Source organism: Astyanax mexicanus, chromosome 11, assembly GCF_023375975.1.
Source record: "Astyanax mexicanus isolate ESR-SI-001 chromosome 11, AstMex3_surface, whole genome shotgun sequence".
Taxonomy (NCBI): Eukaryota; Metazoa; Chordata; class Actinopteri; order Characiformes; family Acestrorhamphidae; genus Astyanax; species Astyanax mexicanus.
In genome coordinates this window covers 26,223,116-26,244,597 of record NC_064418.1, presented here as the reverse complement: position 1 = coordinate 26,244,597, position 21,482 = coordinate 26,223,116, and the positions used below count along the sequence as shown (strand labels likewise).

The 21,482-nt window shown below is 40.8% G+C and overlaps 2 protein-coding genes and 1 long non-coding RNA gene across 3 annotated transcripts; all 3 read right to left on the bottom strand.

Moving 5' to 3' along the window:
• Window positions 1-934: 934 nt before the first annotated feature.
• Window positions 935-2,653, bottom strand: LOC125804948 (calcium homeostasis modulator protein 2-like). Its single transcript, XM_049484905.1, has 2 exons — window positions 2,152-2,653; window positions 935-2,037 (listed from the first exon to the last, which is right to left on the bottom strand). The coding sequence occupies exons 1-2, from the start codon at window positions 2,599-2,601 to the stop codon at window positions 1,210-1,212; spliced, it is 1,278 nt and encodes a 425-aa protein (XP_049340862.1). The 5' UTR covers window positions 2,602-2,653; the 3' UTR covers window positions 935-1,209.
• An 8,860-nt stretch (window positions 2,654-11,513) lies between these two features.
• Window positions 11,514-13,776, bottom strand: LOC125804949 (uncharacterized). The gene is made up of 2 exons (XR_007441169.1): window positions 13,165-13,776; window positions 11,514-13,054 (listed from the first exon to the last, which is right to left on the bottom strand). It is a non-coding gene; the product is annotated as an uncharacterized LOC125804949 (long non-coding RNA).
• Window positions 13,777-15,630: 1,854 nt separating this feature from the next.
• LOC103037945 (uncharacterized) lies at window positions 15,631-20,573 on the bottom strand. Its single transcript, XM_007251653.4, has 2 exons — window positions 19,798-20,573; window positions 15,631-18,248 (listed from the first exon to the last, which is right to left on the bottom strand). The coding sequence occupies exons 1-2, from the start codon at window positions 20,347-20,349 to the stop codon at window positions 17,910-17,912; spliced, it is 891 nt and encodes a 296-aa protein (XP_007251715.3). The 5' UTR covers window positions 20,350-20,573; the 3' UTR covers window positions 15,631-17,909.
• Window positions 20,574-21,482: the final 909 nt, after the last annotated feature.

Here is a 21,482-nt window from a genome sequence, read left to right as displayed (position 1 = left end):
GATTTGGTGGTTGTTGCTGGTTGTGGTCAGTTTGTAGTTGATCAGGATTTGGAGGTTGTTGCTGGTTGTGTTCAGTTTGTAGTTGATCAGGATTTGGAGGTTGCTGGTTGTGTTCAGTTTGTTGTTGGTCAGGAGTTGGAGGTTGTTGCTGGTTGTGTTCAGTTTGTAGTTGGTCAGGATTTGGAGGTTGTTGCTGGTTGTGTTCAGTTTGTAGTTGGTCAGGATTTGGATGTTGTTGCTGGTTGTGTTCAGTTTGTTGTTGGTCAGGATTTGGAGGTTGCTGGTTGTGTTCAGTTTGTTGTTGGTCAGGATTTGGAGGTTGTTGCTGGTTGTGTTCAGTTTGTAGTTGGTCAGGATTTGGAGGTTGTTGCTGGTTGTGTTCAGTTTGTAGTTGGTCAGGATTTGGAGGTTGTTGCTGGTTGTGTTCAGTTTGTAGTTGGTCAGGATTTGGAGGTTGTTGCTGGTTGTGTTTAGGTTGTTGCTGGTCAGGATTTGGAGGTTGTTGCTGGTTGTGTTCAGTTTGTAGTTGGTCAGGATTTGGTGGTTGTTGCTGGTTGCGTTCAGTTTGTAGTTGGTCAGGATTTGGAGGTTGTTGCTGGTTGCGTTCAGTTTGTAGTTGGTCAGCATTTGGAGGTTGTTGCTGGTCATGTTCAGTTTGTAGTTGGTCAGGATTTGGAGGTTGTTGCTGGTTGTGTTCAGTTTGTTGTTGGTCAGGATTTGGAGGTTGTTGCTGGTTGTGTTCAGTTTGTAGTTGGTCAGGATTTGGAGGTTGTTGCTGGTTGTGTTCAGTTTGTTGTTGGTCAGGATTTGGAGGTTGTTGCTGGTTGTGTTCAGTTTGTAGTTGATCAGGATTTGGAGGTTGTTGCTGGTTGTGTTCAGTTTGTAGTTGGTCAGGATTTGGAGGTTGTTGCTGGTTGTGTTCAGTTAGTTGTTGGTCAGGATTTGGAGGTTGTTGCTGGTTGTGTTCAGTTTGTAGTTGGTCAGGATTTGGAGGTTGTTGCTGGTTGTGTTCAGTTTGTTGTTGGTCAGGATTTGAAGGTTGATGTTGGTTGTGTTCAGTTTGTAAATGGTCAGGATTTGGAGGTTGTTGGTGGTTGTGTTGGTCAGGATTTGGAGGTTGTTGCTGGTTGTTGTTGGTCAGGATTTGGAGGTTGTTACTGGTTGTGTTTAGTTTGTTGCTGATTGTATTCAATTTCAAAGGGTTCTTCCTCATTGTTTTTTAGGAAGTAGGCGTTGTTTCTCATCAGAATTAGCTGAATTTTGTTGTGACATACCACGCTTCCCAGCATTTTTGGAATTTGCAGTAAGGGCTGAATTCTGTTGTGAAGCTCCAGAAATGCCAGGCTGTTCGGAATTTGCAGTAATTGTTAAATTCTGTTGTAAAGCTCCATAAATGCCAGCGTTTTCAGAATTTGCACTAAGGGCTGAATTCTGGTGTGAAGCTCCAGAAATGCCAGCGTTTTCAGAATTTGTAGTTTTGGTTGAAGAATTCTGGTGTGAAGCTCCAGAAGTGCCAGGCTGTTCAGGATCTGCGGTATGGTTTGATTTCTGTTGTGAAGCTCCAGAAGTGCCAGCGTTTTCAGAATTTGTAGTTTTGGTTGAAGAATTCTGGTGTGAAGCTCCAGAAGTGCCAGGCTCTTCAGGATCTGCGGTATGGTTTGATTTCTGTTGTGAAGCTCCAGAAGTGCCAGCGTTTTCAGAATTTGCAATATGGCTTGGATTCTCTTGTGAAGCTCCAGAAGTGCCAGCGTTTTCAGAATTTGCAATATGGCTTGGATTCTCTTGTGAAGCTCCAGAAGTGCCAGGCTGTTCAGGATCTGCAGGAAGGTTTAGTTCTCTCAGATTTTCTTCTGCATTAACGTCTGCCATCTTTTTGGCCTTTTCTTTAATTTTGTCTTCTAGAAGTAGTTCATTCTGCTCCAGCAAATGTTCATCATACAGAGTCTTACTATAATATGTGTGTGATTTGCATTTTGAACAACAAGAACATATTGCCCATATCAGTATTACCCCAGCCAGCACAACCAATCCGGACACCTTTTGGAGTTTGATTAAAATGAGAAAGCACATTCTGTAACATTCAATTTAAATAAATAAATAATTTTTACAATAAGAAATTTTCAGAAAATTTTAACCGAATAAAATACTTACACGTGATAGATTTTTTTGGCGTGTGATGTTTGCAAATTCATCGCTGGTAGGTTCTTTCTTGCAAACTGGTTGTTCAGTCCGGACTGTTATATTTTCTGAAGTTGTCATAAAGCACACTATCAAGTCTCCATCCAATAGTGCTGTTACAAACCATAGTACACCAACTGTCAGAGCTCTCACAAGTCTTTTTAAACAAATGAAGTAATAACCGGAAGTACAAACTTTCCAAAGGATTCGGTCTGCTCCAATTATAATCAAGGCAAAAATCAAAATCGGTGCAAAAATGTAAACCAGGCAAAACCACAGGTTTTCTTCAGGGTCGCATGGACAATCAAACTCCAGTTTAAAAATATACTGGAAAGCAACTAAAAAGATTATGACTACAAAAGCACCACCAGCTGATGAAAGTAGCTGTGTTAGCACTTGAGTGGTAAATTTTGGATGTTTCATTGTCACTACACAGGCTGTAATCTGCCTCTTGCTTTGAGAAATTGCTGTTGAGAAGCAGCCCGGTGAGTGAAGGAACATCAGAAAAGCACATCAGTAAAAACCTACTAAAGGGGGAGGAGTCAGGACATCAACACATAAGGTAGTTTTTTCTTGTATGCTGCTTTGGATTGTTATATTTGATACTACAACATGAACTTGATACACATATGATTAAATATTCTGTCTGTGCCTTTTTTTTCAACCTTTTAACCTTATCAACCTTTTTTTGCTACACGCCAAATTATTGGAACTCTCTTTTAGATGACCTCAGAGCTCCTGATTATCCCTGCAAATTTAAGTGGAGACTCTTTGTCAATGACTTGAACAACATGTTAGTTTAGTGTTTAATTTTAAACATATATGATTATTTTTTAATTCATTAAATATTTCATGGACACTGAAGGTATTATACAGAGAATTTACATCAAGTATACATTTTTTGTAAATTTGTACATTTTTACAAACAAATAATTTATTCATACATTATTTAAATAAGGGTATTTTACTCCCTGTATTCTGAATAAATAAGCTCCCCCTTTCTTTAATTTGAATCTGGGCTTATTTTGCTCTGTGCCTCTGTGCACAGTACCATGCTTTCAGCAAGTACACGACCCTACACTGGCTTTTGATGTGGTTGAGCAAGTCTGTTCTCAAGCATCAGACCTGTGAACTACAAATCTGCACAGTTTCTCAGAACATTAGCATTGTCTGGATACGACCACATTTATACACTGAGCTCTGTACAGCTGCATTTACTCAGTCTACTGTGATATGTAAAAGTTTGAGCACTCCTGGTCAAAGTTTCTTTTATAGTGAAATGTTCAATGAGTAAAAATTAATTGATTAGAAACAAACTCCTGTAACATAATTAGTTTCTTACCTCTGTCTTTAACAATTTTAAAATTCCAAAAGAAACTGGGACCCAACACAAAATTTGAGCATTCTACATGGTCAGTTCCAGCACCTATTGGGAAGTATCATAGCTTGTAAACACTTTTTGGAAGTACCATAAAAAAAAAACGTGTTAGTGTTAGTGGATAAAGTATGTGAACCCTTGAGTAAATGACCTCAAAAAAGCTAATTGAAGTTAAATGTTGTCATACCTGGAGTCTTGTTAAGTAAATTAGTTTGAAATGAAAGAGCTGACCGTGGCGTCCCCACAGAGCGCGGGGAAGAGCCGACCGTGGCGTCCCCACAGCGCGCTGGTAAGAGCCGACCGTGGCGTCCCCACAGCGCGCAGGGAAGAGCCAACCGTGGCGCCCCACAGAGCGCGGGGAAGAGCCGACCGTGGCATGCCCACAGCGCGCGGGGAAGAGCCTACCGTGAAGTCAAGTCAAGTAGTTTTATTGTCAATACTGCATATGTACAGGACATACAGAGAATTGAAATTACGTTACTCTCCTTCCCAATTTTACAGCAAGTACAGATAATAGATATAATAAAGGAGAATGGGAGACACTATGTGTACAATACAGCAGGGACACAAATAGACATACATGAGACAAAAACAAGGTGCAGTGGTGTGGGGGAGGAATAGATATATAAATATACATAAGTAAATAAGTAAAAATAGATATATAATTATAATATAAAAGAGTGGGAGACACTATATGTTCAATACAGCAAGACACAATAAACATACGTAAGACAATAGTGCAATATTGATGGTGATTGAGATGGAATGACAGTAAAAATAGTAAATAACAGTAGTGCAAATACGGTATATGGTATATAGCTTAAGGCTGGTAAAGTGAATGGGTGCGTAAGTCCTTAAAGTTCACAGTTTAATTAAGTGGAATTAAAGTGAGTATTGACAGTGCAAGTATATCAGTAGTGCAGGTGTTGTGTAGTGCAAGTCCGTTTGGAAGGGACCAGTACTTTGTGCATTGTAGTGCAGAGTTTCAGTACTTTATTAGTGGGGGGGTCAGGATGCTGAGTGAGTGTGTGCTGGGGGCAGGATTGGGATGGGGGGTAGAGCAGGAAGAGAGTTCAGCATCCTCACAGCCTGATGGATGGGGCTGTCTCGCAGTCTGCTGGTCCTCGCCCCAAGACTCCGCAGTCTCCTCCCTGATGGCAGCAGGATGAAGAAGCTGTGTAGTGGGTGAGAGGGATCTCCTGCCAGACGGAGGGCTTTCCGTGTGAGGCGGGAGCTGTACAAGTCCTGAAGGGAGGGGAGAGAGGTGCCAACAATCTTCTCAGCTGCTCTCACGATGCGCTGGAGGGTCCTGCGGCAGGATGCTGTGCAGGCCCCGTACCACACGGTGAAACAGCTGGTCAGTATGCTCTCGATGGCCCCTCTGTAGAAGGTGGTCATGATGGGGGTGGGGGCTCCAGCTCTTCTCAGCTTGCGGAGAAAGTAGAGACGCTGATTTGCCTTTCTGGCCAGTGACGCTGAGTTGGTGCTCCAGGAGAGGTCCTCTGTGACGTGCACACCCAGGAACTTGGTGCTGCTCACCCTCTCCACAGCAGTTCCGTTGATGAACAGAGGGGTGTGCAGTGTGTGAGTTCTCCTGAAGTCCACAACAATCTCCTTGGTCTTCTCTGTGTTCAGAGAGAGATTGTTGTGTTTGCACCAGGAGGCCAGGAGGCTCACCTCGCTCCTGTAGTGTGACTCATCGTTGTTGCTGATGAGACCCACCACCGTCGTGTCATCCGCAAACTTGACGAAGAGGTTGGAGGTGTGTGCTGGTGTGCAATCGTGGGTCAGCAGAGTGAACAGAAGGGGGCTCAGCACACATCCTTGGGGAGCCCCTGTGTTCAGTGTGGTGATGCTGGATGTGCTGCTGCCAACCCACACTGCCTGTGGTCTTCCAGTCAGGAAGTCTAACAGCCAGTTGCACAGTGAAGTGCTCAGCCCCAGACTGTCCAGTTTGTGTATGAGCTGTTGGGGGACGATTGTATTGAATGCTGAGCTGAAGTCAACAAACAGCATTCTGACGTAGGTGTTCTTCTTGTCTAGGTGTGTGAGGGCTGAGTGGAGAACAGTGGAGATGGCATCATCGGTCGAGCGATTTGACCGATAAGCAAACTGGTAGGGGTCCAGGGAGGGGGGGAGCAAAGACTTGATGTGATGCATGACTAGTCGTTCGAAGCACTTCATGAGGATGGGAGTGAGTGCAACTGGACGATAGTCATTGAAACAGGATGGCGATGCCTTCTTTGGGACAGGGATGATGGTGGTGGCTTTGAAGCATGTGGGAACCACCGCCTGACTCAGAGAGGTGTTATAAATGTCAGTATAAACCTCTGCGAGTTCCCAGGCACAGTCTCTCAGCACACGGCCAGGAATGTTGTCAGGCCCAGGAGCTTTCCGAGCATTGATCCTGCTGAATGGATCACACTGTCTGGGGACAGCGTCAGCACCTGGTCACCAGGAGGAAGGATGGATTTCTGGGCGGGTGTGTTGTTGAGTGGCTCGAACCTTGCGAAGAACCCATTCAGGTCGTTCAGCAGAGATGTGTCACTGTCGCAGGTCTGTGGATGTGGTTTATTGCCTGTGATAGACTGGATACCCTGCCACAGGTGCTGTGTGTCTCTGCTGTCACTGAAGTGTTGGGAAATCTTCTTTGAGTACAGCCTCTTAGCTTTCCTGATCCCGCGGGACAGGTTGGCCCTGGCTGACCTCAGGCCTGCCTGGTCACCTGTTCTGAAGGCTGCATTTCTAGCCTTCAGGAGCTTGTGGACCTCTCCTGTCAGCCATGGTTTCTGATTCGCTCGAACAGTGACGGTCTTGAGGTCGGTTACATCATCAGTGCACTTGGTGATGTAGGCAGAGACAGAAAGAGCCGACCATGGCGTCCCCCAGAGCACGGGGAAGAGCCGACCGTGGCATCCCCACAGCGCGCGGGGAAGAGCCGACCGTGGCGTCCCCACAGAGCATGGGGAAGAGCCGACCGTGGCGTCCCCACAGAGCGCGGGGAAGAGCCGACTGTGGTGTCTACACAGCGCGCGGCGAAGAGCCGACCATGGCGTCCCCACAGCGCACAGGGAAGAGCCGACCGTGGCGTCCCCACAGACCGCGGGGAAGAGCCGACCGTGGTGTCTACACAGCGCGCGGGGAAGAGCCGACCATGGCGTCCCCACAGCGCACAGGGAAGAGCCGAGCGTGGCGTCCCCACAGAGCGCGGGGAAGAGCCGAGCGTGGTGTTTACACAGAGCGCGGGGAAGAGCTGACCATGGCGTCCCCACAGCGCGCGGGGAAGAGCCGACCGTGGCGTCCCCACAGAGCGCGGGGAAGAGCAGACCGTGGCGTCCCCACAGCGTGCGGGGAAGAGCTGACCGTGGCGTCCCCACAGAGCATGGGGAAGAGCCGACCGTAGCGTCCCCACAGAGCGCGGGGAAGAGCCGACCGTGGTGTCTACACAGCGCGCGGGGAAGAGCCGACCATGGCGTCCCTGCTAAATTTGTGAAATAGAAATTCCTCTTAGTGCATTCTTACTGTTGTCTTTTGTAAGTCAAATTAAAGATATCTGTATCACACCAGCTAGGTTTAAATCAAGCTGAGGCGAGACAAATATGTTAGGATTAGTAAAAGTGAGATATTATACCCAGAAGCAATATGCTAAACTGTTAAGCATGGTGGCAGTAGAATAAGAATTTAGAAATGTTTATCAAAACTGTAATTCATCAGCTAGAGTCTGGAACAGTCAAGTTAACTGGCTGTTCCAACAGAACAATGACCCTCAACACATCAGAGGTATTTTATCTTTTATGTATCATATTGATTTAAAAAAAATGATAAGACAATTTAAACAATTTTAACTTGTCCACCAAATGCATGTTGTAACTGGGACATTTTATGGAAATGGAAATGTTTCTCTAGAATATTTATTACACATAAAAAAACATGTTAGGGTTCAAATGATTTAACACTGTAAAATAAAGCAATAAATTACAGGGGTTGGATAATGAAACTGAAACACCTGGTTTTAGACCACAATAATTTATATGTCAATTATATGTCAATTTATTATTGACAGTTCTGGTGGAAACAGGAGAGTTGAGGTGCACATTGAATTCTGCTGTGATTTGGGCAGCCGTGGTTTTATGTTTTTTGGATACAATCCGGGTTAGCACCCGAACATCCCTTTCAGACAGCTTCCCCTTACAGCATCCACAGTTAATCCTGTTGGATGTGTTTGGTCCTTCTTGGTGGTATGCTGACATTACCCTGGATACCGTGTCTCTTGATACATCACAAAGACTTGCTGTCTTGGTCACAAATGTGCCAGCAAGACGTGCACCAACAATTTGTCCTCTTTTGAACAAAACTGTGCTCTTACCCTGCTAATTGAACCTTCACACTCTGCTCTTACTGGTGCAATGTGCAATTAATGACGATTGGCCACCAGGCTGCTCCAATTTAGCCATGAAACCTCCCACACTAAAATGACAGGTGTTTCAGTTTCACTGTCAGCCATCATTCTAGCAATATTTGCTTTTTACTCAATTCTATAGTATTTCAAGCAACATAGAAGTGCCCAATTCATACACCAGAAAAAAACACAAAAAAAATCACTGAAACCCAACATTGACATGACATTCATTCCCACGATGATGTGCATGTGAACGTCTAACCACAACTGTAAGTAGAGTAGGTGCATGCATGTGTTCTCATGGTATTGTGAAAAAAGACGCTCTGTCTTTCTTTGACTTCTACCCGTGGTTTGTTCCATACCCAGGCTCTCAAGATGTGGTCGAGGGCATATACTTTCTCAGGCAGGGGCACCAGACCTGTTTACAAGAATGTACTTCATTTCTCAGAATGTGTTACAAACAATACTCGAGATAACCACACTGCACATCTGTACAACTAGCACGTACAATGTGCAAACTGCAAAAAAATAAAAAAATTGTGTCTTGTAGAAAGATTAATAAAGAACATTCTACTTGCACAGTGCAGTAATTGGTGGTTGTAGTGTTGTGTGTCACCTGTAGAAAATATGGTAAAAATATTTTGCATACATTTTGATTTACTTCATTCAAGAGCGTGGATTCATCTATATTTAACCCTGTGGGGTCTACGGACATAACAGCACGCCAAACTTGCTCTTTCGCAATGTTTTTATGTAGCTTTGTGATAACACTGTAAAGAATACTCTTCAAACACTTTCTGAATCAGTAGAATCTGACCTTTTCATTGCATCCAATCATGAGACCCACAGTTGTAATTAGCAGCTATAAACAATTTTTGTATGTTTGTCTTGACCCTCTCAATTGTTATCGGTCATTGACAGTCACGTGTATTTACGTCACCAAAGGGCCATGGTTAAGGTGTAGATATTGTGAGCTGTGAAGTAGAAGTACTAGAATCAAACTAACATGTATAATCTTTGGATAATTTAAACAATAAAACTGGAAAAACTTAAGTAAAGCAAGGAAAAAGTGCCTCCAGACGAGCTGAGTAAAGATGCCAGTGACTCTTTATCGGATTGATTATTATCTATTAACAAACCTGATAAATATGACCTGACTAGAACTACCTGAAACACTATTTCTGCTGTATCCAGACAAACCAAGTCTCCCTGAAGCTGCGGGAGTCTCCCGCATTTCGGTAGTGGCTCCCTGATGCCCGCGAGTCACATCTAATCTCCCGGAATTCAGAACGAGTGCCCCAAACGCGCACACAGGCCACAGACTTTTTTTCTCTAATCGTGTGTGGGAAGGGGAGAGAGAAAACAGGTTCTGATTGGCCTGTTCTCTGAAAAGAGTCTGTGAGACAGCCAATCAGTTTAAGTGTGGGCGGGCAGTGTTTTTCCCCCCTCCCGGACAGGACTGGTTCAGTGAGTGAGAGAAAGCAGATCATGGCGGAGGCAATATTAATAATTATTGTAATATGATTCGAAATGTTTTTGATGTTGTGCAATTTTTTGTGATATTGTAACTGGTAATTTTTGTCAAATAAAGGTTTTTTAAAAAAAAAAAAAAAAAAGGAAAGCAGAGGCAGGGCCTTCCAAAAATAAAATGATAACTCATTTCACCTCTGAATACTCTAAATTTAATTTTAAAAAAAGTAAAATTAAGTAATATAAAAGTAAAGTTTCGTTATCCTTTGGAGTGTGTGCAATTTTTTTTTTTTTGGGGGGGGGGGGGGGGGGGGGGGCACCAAAAAACAGTCTTACTGTCCTAACAGCAAAGCTAAGGTACTGTTAACAAAGAAACTTCTGCTTTGCATTGCAGATTTAACCTTTTTGAAAAATACCTGGATACATGTGGATGGGCCTGAACATTGTCTTTGGGGGCTATTGTTATTTGGGGAGCATTTGTTTTCACAAAGCTCTAAACATATTTGTCCAATAGTTTAATGATATTTGAGAGAGCTTTAGAGATTCAGATAGCTAGAAACATGTGGTTATTATTAGTGTTTGATGGCGATGGATTATGGAGCGAGGTGTGTGTGCTCTGTGTGTGACGCTGTCTACTGCTCTCACTGAGGCGGCTCAGGGATTATGTCACACACATCGCCGTGCGTAGTGCCCTAGTGCCTGTAAATTTAATGGTCCAATGAAGGTAATTTAAAAACCAGGACATTTCCTCACTTTTTGAAAAAAACCCGGGACACCCGGGACAGGACGTGAAATACGGACATGTCCCGGGAAATACGGACGTTTGGTCACCCTATTTAAGAGAAACAGGCAATAGGGACACAGGAAATCACTAAGGATATGCCTACCAAGCCAAATATCCTCTTGTTCCACAGCCAAACCTATGCAGTGCTTGAAGCATGTAGTTTTGCATTGTCTTCTGCATTGACGTCTTTAAAAAAGTGGTCTTGAAGAGAGCATATGTTGCTTTAAAATCTAAACATACTTTTATGAACTAATTCTGCATCACAAATGTTCACTGACACACTCACAAACTGTGACAGATCCTGGCTTCTGGACTGCTACTATTCTGGATAGTCATTTTTGTGTTTGGTCCAGAGCACATGGTATTAATTTCTTTCAAAAAAGATGTAACACCGTTTTTTCTGACCACATGTTTTCACTGTATGATGGTCCATCCCTGATGCCTACAAACCCAGAGAAGTCTGCGCCACTTCTGACTAGGTAAACATATAGTTATATAGTTATAAGTGCCATTTGTGAATGTAACTTTGTATTGTATACTTAAAAAACATTCCCCAGCGTAATCTCTTGCCCATATTGATATTAGCTGTTGTTGAATAATGGTTCTTTTATATAAATGTTTTATTATGCATATCCATAGCCACACAAAATCGATTTTATATTTCTAGAGGTTCTCTTTAAAAAATCCAAATTTTATGACTAGTAATGACCATGAATAATGGTTCTTGATGCAGTGCTGTCTACGGGAAATCACAGGTCCTGAGCTTAGGCTTTTTGTGAATACTGCCTTTGTACCAAATGTATTTGCGATTTCCATGCTGTCCCGCCCTTTTCTAATGTGAGGTTTAATTACATGCCCTGCTCTTGGTGTGATCTTTATTGGTTGGCCATTAGAGGGAAATACTGGTCTTGAATTTCTCCATTTGTCTGTTTGACTGCGCACTGATGGTGTCCAGGCTCTTTAGAGATGCCTTTGTAACCTTTTTTCTGATGAGCATCAACAACTCTTTCTTATGAAGATCAGACTTAAACCAGGACATCCCACATACCTGACTGAATTTCCCTTTAATATGATCTGCTAATCAAATATTTGTGAAATACTTTTGCCACATATATGTACAATTGTAAATGTTTCCTTTATTCATCTATTTTAGGGCTTGTGTGAAATTCTGATGAGGTTCTGGTGAAATTTATTCAGAAATATGAAAAAGTCTAATGGGTCCACAAACTTTTAAGCATTAATGTATGTATTTTAGGGACATAAACAAAACACTGTAACCATCTTGGCTCAGTTATCAAGTCATGTCAAGTCAAGAGGCTTTCATTGTCATTACATCTGAGTACAGGTACACAGTGTAACGAAATTACGTTTCTCCGAAACCATGATGCAACATGGAACAACAAACAATAGACAACATAAAGTGCAAAAGTGTGACAAATGGGCAACATAGAACTATATCACTACAAAAAATACAATAGACGAGACAGTTTAACAGACAGGAGAGTGCAGTACCGATGCGTTATAATAATTTGCATGGTGAGAATATAGTGCATAGATTTGTAACATACTGTAACATATAGAACATACTTGATCACAGCAGTTACTGAGGTAGAGAGAGTTATAGTTCTTATAGAATGAGCAGCAAATATTGCTGATAGGGGATAGAGATATTTCAGTCTCTGTGTGCTGAGAGCGTTTGTGTGTAGAGTGATGGTGGGTTCAGTACAGTCTTTGTGTGTGTGTATAGAGTGGTGGGTGGAAGAACCTGTTGCAAAGTCTGGGAGTGGAGGCTCAGATGCTCCTGTATCTTTTGCCGGACGACATCAGAGCGAAGAGTCTGTGTGAGGGATGGGTGGGGTCGTCCACAATGCTGGTGGCTTTGCAGATGCAGCATGTGGTGTAGATGTTGGTGATGGCAGGGAGGGAGATTCTGATGATCTTTAATGATCCTTTGTATCAGTCTTTGGGGTTAAAAGTTTTACGCATTTTAAAGTTGTATTTTGCTTGGTTTTTTTTATAAATAGATTTCATTTCAGAATAGACCACAAACCTTTAAGAGAAGATGATTAACTATCTATATAAAGTGAAACAGTCAGTGAGCTTATCATTCAAGATTAAAGTTTATTAAAACAGCTCTCCATAATATTCTTTATCACATCCAAAAAATATATATCTATATATTCTGTTACAAAGTATTCATTTAATAAAGGAAAATAAATCTTCTATCTTCCACATCTAAAATGGCACCTTTACAAAAGAAAAACATCAGTAAAATTCACTATAAAAGATACATATCTTGTCATTTTGAAGCATTTCTAATGGTTCTAATACAATGTAAATTAAAACATGGCATTCATATTATATCAAAAATAAAGAACAAAAGTAAAAATTCAAGGTTTTACCAGAAAATATGTGATATGTTATTATGTATTTACAGTACTGTACAATATTACAGTTAGGGTTGTTCTTCATTGTCAGTTTGTTGTTGGTCAGGATTTAAGAGTTGTTCCTAGTCATATGGTCAAAGGATTTGAAGTTTTTTGCTGGTCTTGTTCATTGTGCAGTCATCATTTTTTAGAAGTTATTGCTGGTCTCAAGGATTTGCAGTAGGAACTGAATGCTGCTGTGGAACATCAGGTAGGCCAAATTCTTTCAGTTTATTTTTTGCAGCAGCTTTTGCCCTTTCTTTGGCCATTTCTTTAATGTTTGTATCCAGAAGGTGGTCTGTCTCCTCCAGTACATATTCACCATACAGGGACTTACTAAAAGATTTTTTGCCTTTTGAAAACCAGAAGACTAGTGTCCATACAAATAATATCCCAGCCATCACAATCAATCCGGACACCTTTAGGATTATGTTAAAAATAAGAAAGCACATTTTCAGTATTCTTTAAAAATTATATTGTTATTTCATATAATAGAAAAAAAACTGAATTAACTGAATAAAATACTTACACGTGATATATTTTGGAAATATCTGATGTCTGCAAATTCCTCACTGGTAGGTTCTTTCTTGCAAGGGGGTTGTTCAGTCCGGACTGTTGTGTTGCTTGAAGTTGCCCAAAAACACACTACACAGTCACCATCTAAAAGTGCTGTTGCAATCCATAGTCCACCAACTGTCAAAGCTCTCAGAACTCTCTTTGTACATGCCAAGAAATAACGGGACGAACAAAGTTCCAAAAAGACTCTGTCTGCTAGTATTATAATTTGAAAAAAAATGAAAACCGGGAGAAAAATGTAAACCAGGCAAAACCACAGGTTTTCTGTAGGGTCACATGGACAATCAAACTCCAGTTTAAAAACATACTGAAACATAACAAAAAAGATGACCACTACAAAAGCACTACCAGCTGATGAAAATAGTGGTGTTAGTGCTTTAGCGCTGAAGTCTGGATGGGTCATTGTTGCTGCTCAGGCTGTAATCTGCCTCCTGCTTTGAGAAATTGCTGTTGAGAAGCAGCCCGTAGAGTGAAGGAACATTAGAAAAGCACATCAGGTAAAGACTGCTAAAGGGGGAGGAGTCAGAACATGTCATCAAGTTGTTTTCTCTCCTACAGGGGCTTGCAAATGTATTTATTCCCCTTGAACTTTATGAGATTTTGTCACCTTACAACCACAAAATTAAATGTATTTTATTTAGATATTAAGTGATAAACCAACACGAAGCAGCACAGAATTGTGAAGAGGAATGAAAAGTAAACATGGTTTTCAAAATTTAATCTGAAAAATCTGAAAAGAGTGCCATGCAAAAGTATTCATCCCCCTTTGATCATTGCTTAGTAGAGCCAGATTTTGCTGCAATTACAGCTGCAAGTCTTTTGGGGTATGTATCTACCAGCCCCTGAAGCTGAGCCCCCATCCCCCACCCCATACCCCTTAAGCTCGGGGGTTTATCACACCTGAGTTTAATTTCTCAAGCCACACCTGTTCTCAGACCTGAACTTCGAACTACGAGTGTCCGCAAAAAGTCCTGAAGGAGAATGTCCGGCCATCTGTTTGAGACGTCAAGCTGAAACAAACTTGGGTTCTGCAGCAGGACAATGATCCAAAACACAGCAGCAAGTCCACCTCTGAATGGTTGAAGAAAAACAAAGTTAAGACTTTGGAGTGGCCAAGTCAAAGTCCTGACCTGAATCCTATTGAGATGCTGAAGCATGACCTTAAAAAGAAATTTCATGCTGGAAAACCCTCAAACATGGCGGAATTACAACAATTCTGCAAAGATAAGTGGACCTATATTCCTCCACAGCACTGTGAAAGACTCATTGCAAGTTACTGCAAACACTTGATTGCAGTTGTTGTTGCTGCTGAGGTTGGCCCAACCAGTTATTACACTTTTTTTTACACAGGGCCATGTAGATTTGTTTTTTCTCCCTTAATAATAAAAATCTGCAAACATGCAAAAGAAAATAGGAAACATAAAGTGTATTTTACTCCCTGTATTCTGAATAAATACGATCATCCTTTCTTTAATTTGTATCTGGGCTTATTTTGCTCTGTGCCTCTGTGCACTGTACCATGCTTTCTGCAAGCACACGACCCTACACTGGCTTTTGATGTGGTTGAGTGAGTGTCTGTTCTCAGGCATCAGACCTGTGAACTACAAATCTGCCCAGTTTCTCAGAACATTAACGTAACAATCACGTCTGGGCATGACCACATTCACACACTAAGCTTCTGTACAGCTGCATTTTCTCAGTCTACAGTGATACCCAGAAGTTTGAGCAGTTTCTGTTTCGGTTAGTAGTGAGTAAAAGATTAATTGACCTCAAAAAGTCACTGATTTAGAAATTACACAGTAATTTTATTTTCATAAGCAAGATTTTAACCTTTTTACCATTTTAAGTGTACAAAAGAAATCAGGATAAAATGCAAATTTATTAGCATTCTACATGGTCAGTACTAGCACCCATTAGTGTAAGTATCATAGCTTGTAAACATTTTTTATAGCCAAGTATGAAGGGTCTTTCATACTTTGTAAGGGATTTGTTTTGCCCATTCTTACTTATAACTTCTAGTTTATCCATCTTTATTACTTCTAACTTTATTTATCTACATTTCATCATTACAGAGCTTTCAATGTTCTGTATTTATTAGAAAATCAATTAAGAAAAAGATTCTGTTAGATGTTCGAAAGAATACATGGATTGTATATTTTTCGTCCTAGGAAGGCCACAGATTGTTTTTTGTAAACATTTACTGCTAGTTAATAAAAAGTTATACTTTTTATATAAATTTGATATACTTTTTATATAATATTTTAATAAAAATGTTCTACTGCCTACTAATACCTCAGTATTAAAGACTGTTAGAATTCTGTGAAATATGGTAAATAACGACATTTCAAGCCTTACTGTAGTGTACAGAATAAACAAAACACTAATGTACATTTTTTTTTAAAGCATCTGTAAAAAAAACAAAATCCAGTGAACATGATTTACCACTTGCTTGGATTCAGTCGATCAGCTAAGACATGTTTTATAGCTGCAGTTTGCTAATAAACACTGTTCTAGACTGTCACAATAACTGTTTTTGACAGACGATAAATTGTCCCAGGACTTTTCCCAGGATGCTATAAACAATTTTATTGTGTGTATGTTTGCGTTTTTGTATGTGCCTATACAAATACACGTACACACTGTTTTTAAATAAAGTCGACATATCAGCTCAATCATAAGCTCATGCACACGTTCAGCAGCAGCACTGGTTGAGTTTGAGTCAGATACAGTAAACAGCTGACTGACTGACTGACCACACATTTTCAATTCAAATGCTGCAAGTCCACAACCTGATCGCATAAAGATCCGGAAAAGTTCCTTGAATCCATTGATTAAACAGTGTGAAAGCCACCAACAGCAGTAAATCTGAATGTGTGTGTGTGTGTGTGTTTGTGAGAGAGTGTGTGTCTGTGTGTGTGTTTCCTGCTCACTCTCTCCTCCCCTCTCTCTTCTGTCAGAGCAGAGGGAAGAACAGTACAGAGCACTTGGTTAGGTGTATTCTGTTAAGTACATGCAAATAAAGACAACATTAGAAATTATTGATTAATCGCAACAGGCCTATCATCATCAATCAATCTCCATAAAAATGTAAAATCTTAATTAATTTGCTGTAAAACATATTTCCAGCACAGCCCATAATGAGCAGAATGATAGCACATAATGCACCGTGGTAAAAAGGTTTTGCTTATTCAAATTGACTAAATGGAATGAATGACACCCAAGTCTTTCCATAAATTACTTTTCCGGGAGGATGAGGTGTAAAAGTTTCACTGCAAATTACACATGACATATATAGATCTCTCTAGTTTGCTTTTTTCATTACCAGTAATAATCATGGTAGCCTACATCATTTTTTGCCTGAATTCCGTAACCGTGCATGTCATTTGTAACATTTTTCAATCAAAACCTGTATTTCCTTTATTTTAACGGACAAAAGCAAAGCATATCATGTGCTGAACCACATCAATTTGTCAGCAAGATAAATAATGAATATCTGCATTCGGTTTAAAGACTGACAGATGTTCAAAGTTGGATTTATTAGTGGAGAAATTGGTTCAATGTTTATCAGGCACCTCAGCCCCATAGCCTTCTCTGTGTCTTTTTAGATTAACTGCATCTAGGTTAAGTCATAAATCATGTTCATGTGATTATTTTTTTTACTTCTTCAAATACCCTGGACTGATCTGACATTCTGCAGCAACCAGGGCTAAGGGCTAACATACACGGATATGTCAAAAGTCATGGAATAGCAGTATGTAATTTGACACTGATGTATAACCTCAGGGCGTAGCTTAAAATGCACACACCTGTGTAAGTTGTGAGGTGTTATCTTGTGAGTGAGATCGAACAATGACCAGTATACTCATGGCAAGGTGACTGATCCAGGCCTGAAAATAGGTGCCAGATGGATGGGTTATTAAAGCATATAACATCATAGAAGGCATTACCACCCACAGTGGACAGCACAGTCAGTTACTAGTGGTTCTGGCTAGAATTGTCTGTAAAAAATATATAAAATTAACTCACATATTCCACAAGTCAGTGCAGTGTTCTATAACTTCCATGGGACATGGCAAAAGTCACGGGACACAATACTAGTTCCTGTTCCAAGACGTGGCAAGTCACTGCATTTGACCATGTCCTTATACCGTGCCAACAGTGCAGGACAACATGCTATGATACTTTCAATTTATCAAAAGAAGTTCAGTGTAATACTATAAAACGTCTCACATACAAAACATCATTTTAGAAATAACCAATCAAGCATCTATCTAGACATTTAGCAAAAACTCAACAATCTGTGAGTTGAGCCTATGATTTGGCAGCCTAGATGTTACCAGTTTTAGAGTTAGTAAAGCCAGTTCACTTGTATATAATAAGCACTTGTAGTTTTTGTAGACAATAGAAACAGTTAGTGTGGAGTACTGAAATGCATATTTCAAAAGGTGTGCCTTTCAGGCTAAATATAAAATTACACAATTACAATTGCACAAGGTAGAATAGCTAATGTTAGTGTACAAGATAGAAATATCCTCCTAACATATATTAATACTTGTAAATAACTCAAAGAACTGTAAACTGAGAACACTAGTGCATTTCTCAGGTAGAGTTCAAAACTTTTGGCTTTTTAAAAAATATAAATATGTTTTGAAAGTCATTCACTGTGTAGATTTCATTGGAGTGAATTGGGTGTCTTGCTTATGAATGGGTCCTCACTCCCATTAAGTGGAATGTCGGATGTGAAATTGTCCTCCAAACATTTTCATCTGCAACCCCTATTGGCTGGTACTGAACATGACGGGCATCGCCCTGCCCACTGCTCACAGGCTGATTCTGAATGTTTTTTATTGCATTCTCAGTAATCAGCTTGGCTCTCTCCACAGCCTGCTCTCGTAGCTTTTCCTCCAGCATAGCAGAGGTCTCCTGCTCCACATAAACCTCATACAGAGACTTGTAATACGGCTTCCAACAGGTCTTGAGAGATGAAATTACAGTCAACAGGAGTGAAAGTCCCAAAATGAGAATTAGTCCAATTATCTGAAAGACAGAAAAAGAGGAGTTGTAATGTGTCAATGTGGCCTGCACTTAATAAAATAACAGAATAGCAATAATCTTGTTTTAAATCAACACTGCCTTAGAAAAGTCATCTCAACCTTTAGTTTAGGTGTAAATAGATGCCAATGTTAACATTGTGTTCAAATGTCCTCAAGAAAGGACCAATGGTCCAAATTGGTTCCATAGCTTAAAACTGAAGATTTTGGTAGCACAATTTATTATATATATTTATTATATATATATATATATATAAGTTATCCACTGCTCTGGGCATGTGTGTTTACAGTGTGCACACACTAGTGTTTATGTGTGTGCACAGTAGAGTGTATGTGTGTATTCACTGCACAAATTTGTTAAAAACCCTTCTGGTAGTTGTGGTTGTCTAAAAGGAGTTTCTATTTTTATCTGATAAAGGCATTTAACAATTTAATGCATCAAGTGTTTACATTTTTACAGAATGGGAGCCTTTTGCCATTTTGTATTAGTAACTTCACTCACAACAGGTCAGGTCAAGATTTATTATTCCACTATTTGGAAGAGATTGGGTGGAAATAATCCCTGTGGTAGAATTTCAAAGCAAAATGTTCATGGAATAATGTTCCTAAAGGGTAAATAACCCCATGATTTAAGCTAACTTCACTCTCATCTTAAATTTGAAATATGCTTAAATTGAAAGTGGTAGATTAGGAGAGTCTCTAGGCGATGTATGGGTTTAGGTGTGGGTAGAAGGAGGAGCTGATTGGGCTGAGCAGTCTACCTCATGGGCCTCAACGTTACAGCATACTTTATTCTCACATGTGTCCCAACATGAACCCAATGTGCAGTGTGCAATCCAGATAGGGGGCATGTTTAACCACTTCTAGTCCTAAAGGCTCTAAGTAGTCCAGTGAACTAAGCAGCTGGAGTCCGAGAGAGCACAATTGGCCTTGCTCTCTCAGGGTGGGTAGACTGGCTCCCCAGTAATGCAGAGATTCAATCTTGCGGCACAGCAGATAGACTTGTGTTTACAAAATGTCCAAAAACGGACAGTTATACCACATGTGAGACACTTTAAAAGTACTTTACCTATTTAATGAGGTAAATTATGTATGTATATATACAACTGAATACATACAATTTGGCTAGCTTTTAATAACAGTCTAAAGTATCTGTGACATTCAAAATGTGTCTTTGAATTAAGTCTTTTTGTACATAAAATTAGCTGTTTAACAAACTGTTTAAAATAGTAATTCAGTAGGACTGTATGGTGTGTAGGTGCTTGTGTGTTCAAATGTGGTTAAACGTTTGCTTAGCTAAGCTCAATTGTATATTGTAAATATACAAACAACAGGACATGGGCAGTGTTTCTGAAGAGTCCAGCCAGCAGCACAGAGCTAGAGCTGCTGACAAGGGAGCTGAGACTGACTCTAAAATAGTCACTGAATTAAGTCACTTTTGTAGGTAAAATTAGGGGTGTAACTTGTTAAAAATAAGACACCACACCAAACCCCAAGACCTGCATTGACTATATAAGCTATGGCTAGCTACTCACTCGGGACTCGCTGTTGTACTTTCTTAAAGTTTCTGCCTCTTGCGGGGTTGGCAAATCCTTGCAGGCGATTTGTTCCCCGGTGCCGTTCTCCACAGCGGTCCGGACACACACGTACCAGTCACCGTCCAGAAAGGCCACTACGATCCAGAGCGATGCCGCGTAAAACACGTTCAGGACATGTCCAAATATCAGCGCGCAGAAATACCTGCCCTCCTCCCCGCAGCAGCTCGCGGGGCGGTAACTGTGTCCTGCAGCACAGCAGCAGCAGCACTCAGAGCAGCGGCTCCCCGAGCCGACACAGCACCTACACCCACAACACTGACACGCCTTCAGCAGCCGCGGGTCCAGCAGAGCCAGGATAAAGAACACGATCCCCACCGGCAGCAGCAGATACAGCCAGCAGTGCAGCACGGTCTCCGCCGGAGCGGTGCACGGACACGAGAACACAAACTTAAACACAATAACCGTGAGCAGCACAGCCACGGCCGTCCGCACAGGCAGCCACGCCTTTCTGTCCAGGCTCGTCGGACTACAGTTAAAAAACTGTGCCATTTTAATTCTCTATATAAACCCAGCGCTTTAACAGCACTGATTATACGAGATCACGTGCTGCGCTGCACATTTTGTTAGGAGCCGCTTTGTGTTTACAAACGCAGCAGAGCGACGACGGCACGAATCTCCGCCCAGCTTCTCATTGGCCGCTCTGAGAGAAACAGGGCGGGCTCACCGGGACTGAGCCAATCAGCGGTGTACTTTGCTGCGAATGCCACGCCCTCCGCCTGGTTTGGTGACGTATGCAGGTCCATGCTTCAGGCTGTTATAATCTAAAGCACGGGACACTGTGTGCACTACAAACCATGGACTGTAAAGTATAAAAACAGTTATAAGATAAAAACAGTTACCTAATCAATTCCATGAATGAAAACACATATATAATATAATATATCAAAAATAAATTAGTCAACTGGCAATTTAGGTCTAAAAATTTAAAGCCTTAACCCAAAAAAAATGTAGAAAGTTCCCTATAGCATTCTGTCCATCATTTTATCTCATGAAGTTTGTGAATTTGTGTTTGTTTGTCTTGCTTATATAATGTAGGAGCATTGGGTTAGTGCTGGAGTTAAAACTGGCTCTTTTTGAAAGTGTATTTTAGCTTCTACAGCTCTTTTCTATTCATTCAAATGTTTTACATTTTACATAACTAGTTATGACACTATTTTTAGAACAAAATGTTAAAATACAGGTTATTAAATTGGATTTTACCCTTCAAATATTTACAGTCATGTTCCCACATGAAACTAAACTGAAAAAACTGTTTTTTTCTGATTTAATCTGATTTAATTTTGAATGTAGTGTCAATATTCAGAAATGGGTCTGAGCTTATATATGTTTGTTAACTGTTTGTTTAACAGTAAACATTTCGTTAAGTTTTAAGACAACCAGTTCTCTCAGATTATTTGAGTGACATATCCAGGCCAGAATTATCTGAATTCCCAGCAGTTACATAACTGTATACATACTAAACTAATGAATTCGACTTGGGAATTGGAAGCTGCTGTATTGTTTCTTTTTAGTTTGGAAGTACACAGTTCTGGGCATTTAAATTTTGTTGTCTTTGAGTTTGATAGAATATGCTAAGTAATGTTCAGTTTTTTTCTCACCCTACCACAAACGGCTTGTGGTAA

Coding starts and splice junctions, on each gene's coding strand:
- LOC125804948 (XM_049484905.1), bottom strand. CDS start 2,601: ATGAAACATCCAAAATTTACCACTCAAGTGCTAACACAGCTACTTTCA. Junction 2,038..2,151: donor GCCAAAAAAATCTATCACGT/GTAAGTATTTTA, acceptor AAACTCCAAAAG/GTGTCCGGATTGGTTGTGCT.
- LOC103037945 (XM_007251653.4), bottom strand. CDS start 20,349: ATGGCACAGTTTTTTAACTGTAGTCCGACGAGCCTGGACAGAAAGGCG. Junction 18,249..19,797: donor AGTACAACAGCGAGTCCCGA/GTGAGTAGCTAG, acceptor TCTGTCTTTCAG/ATAATTGGACTAATTCTCAT.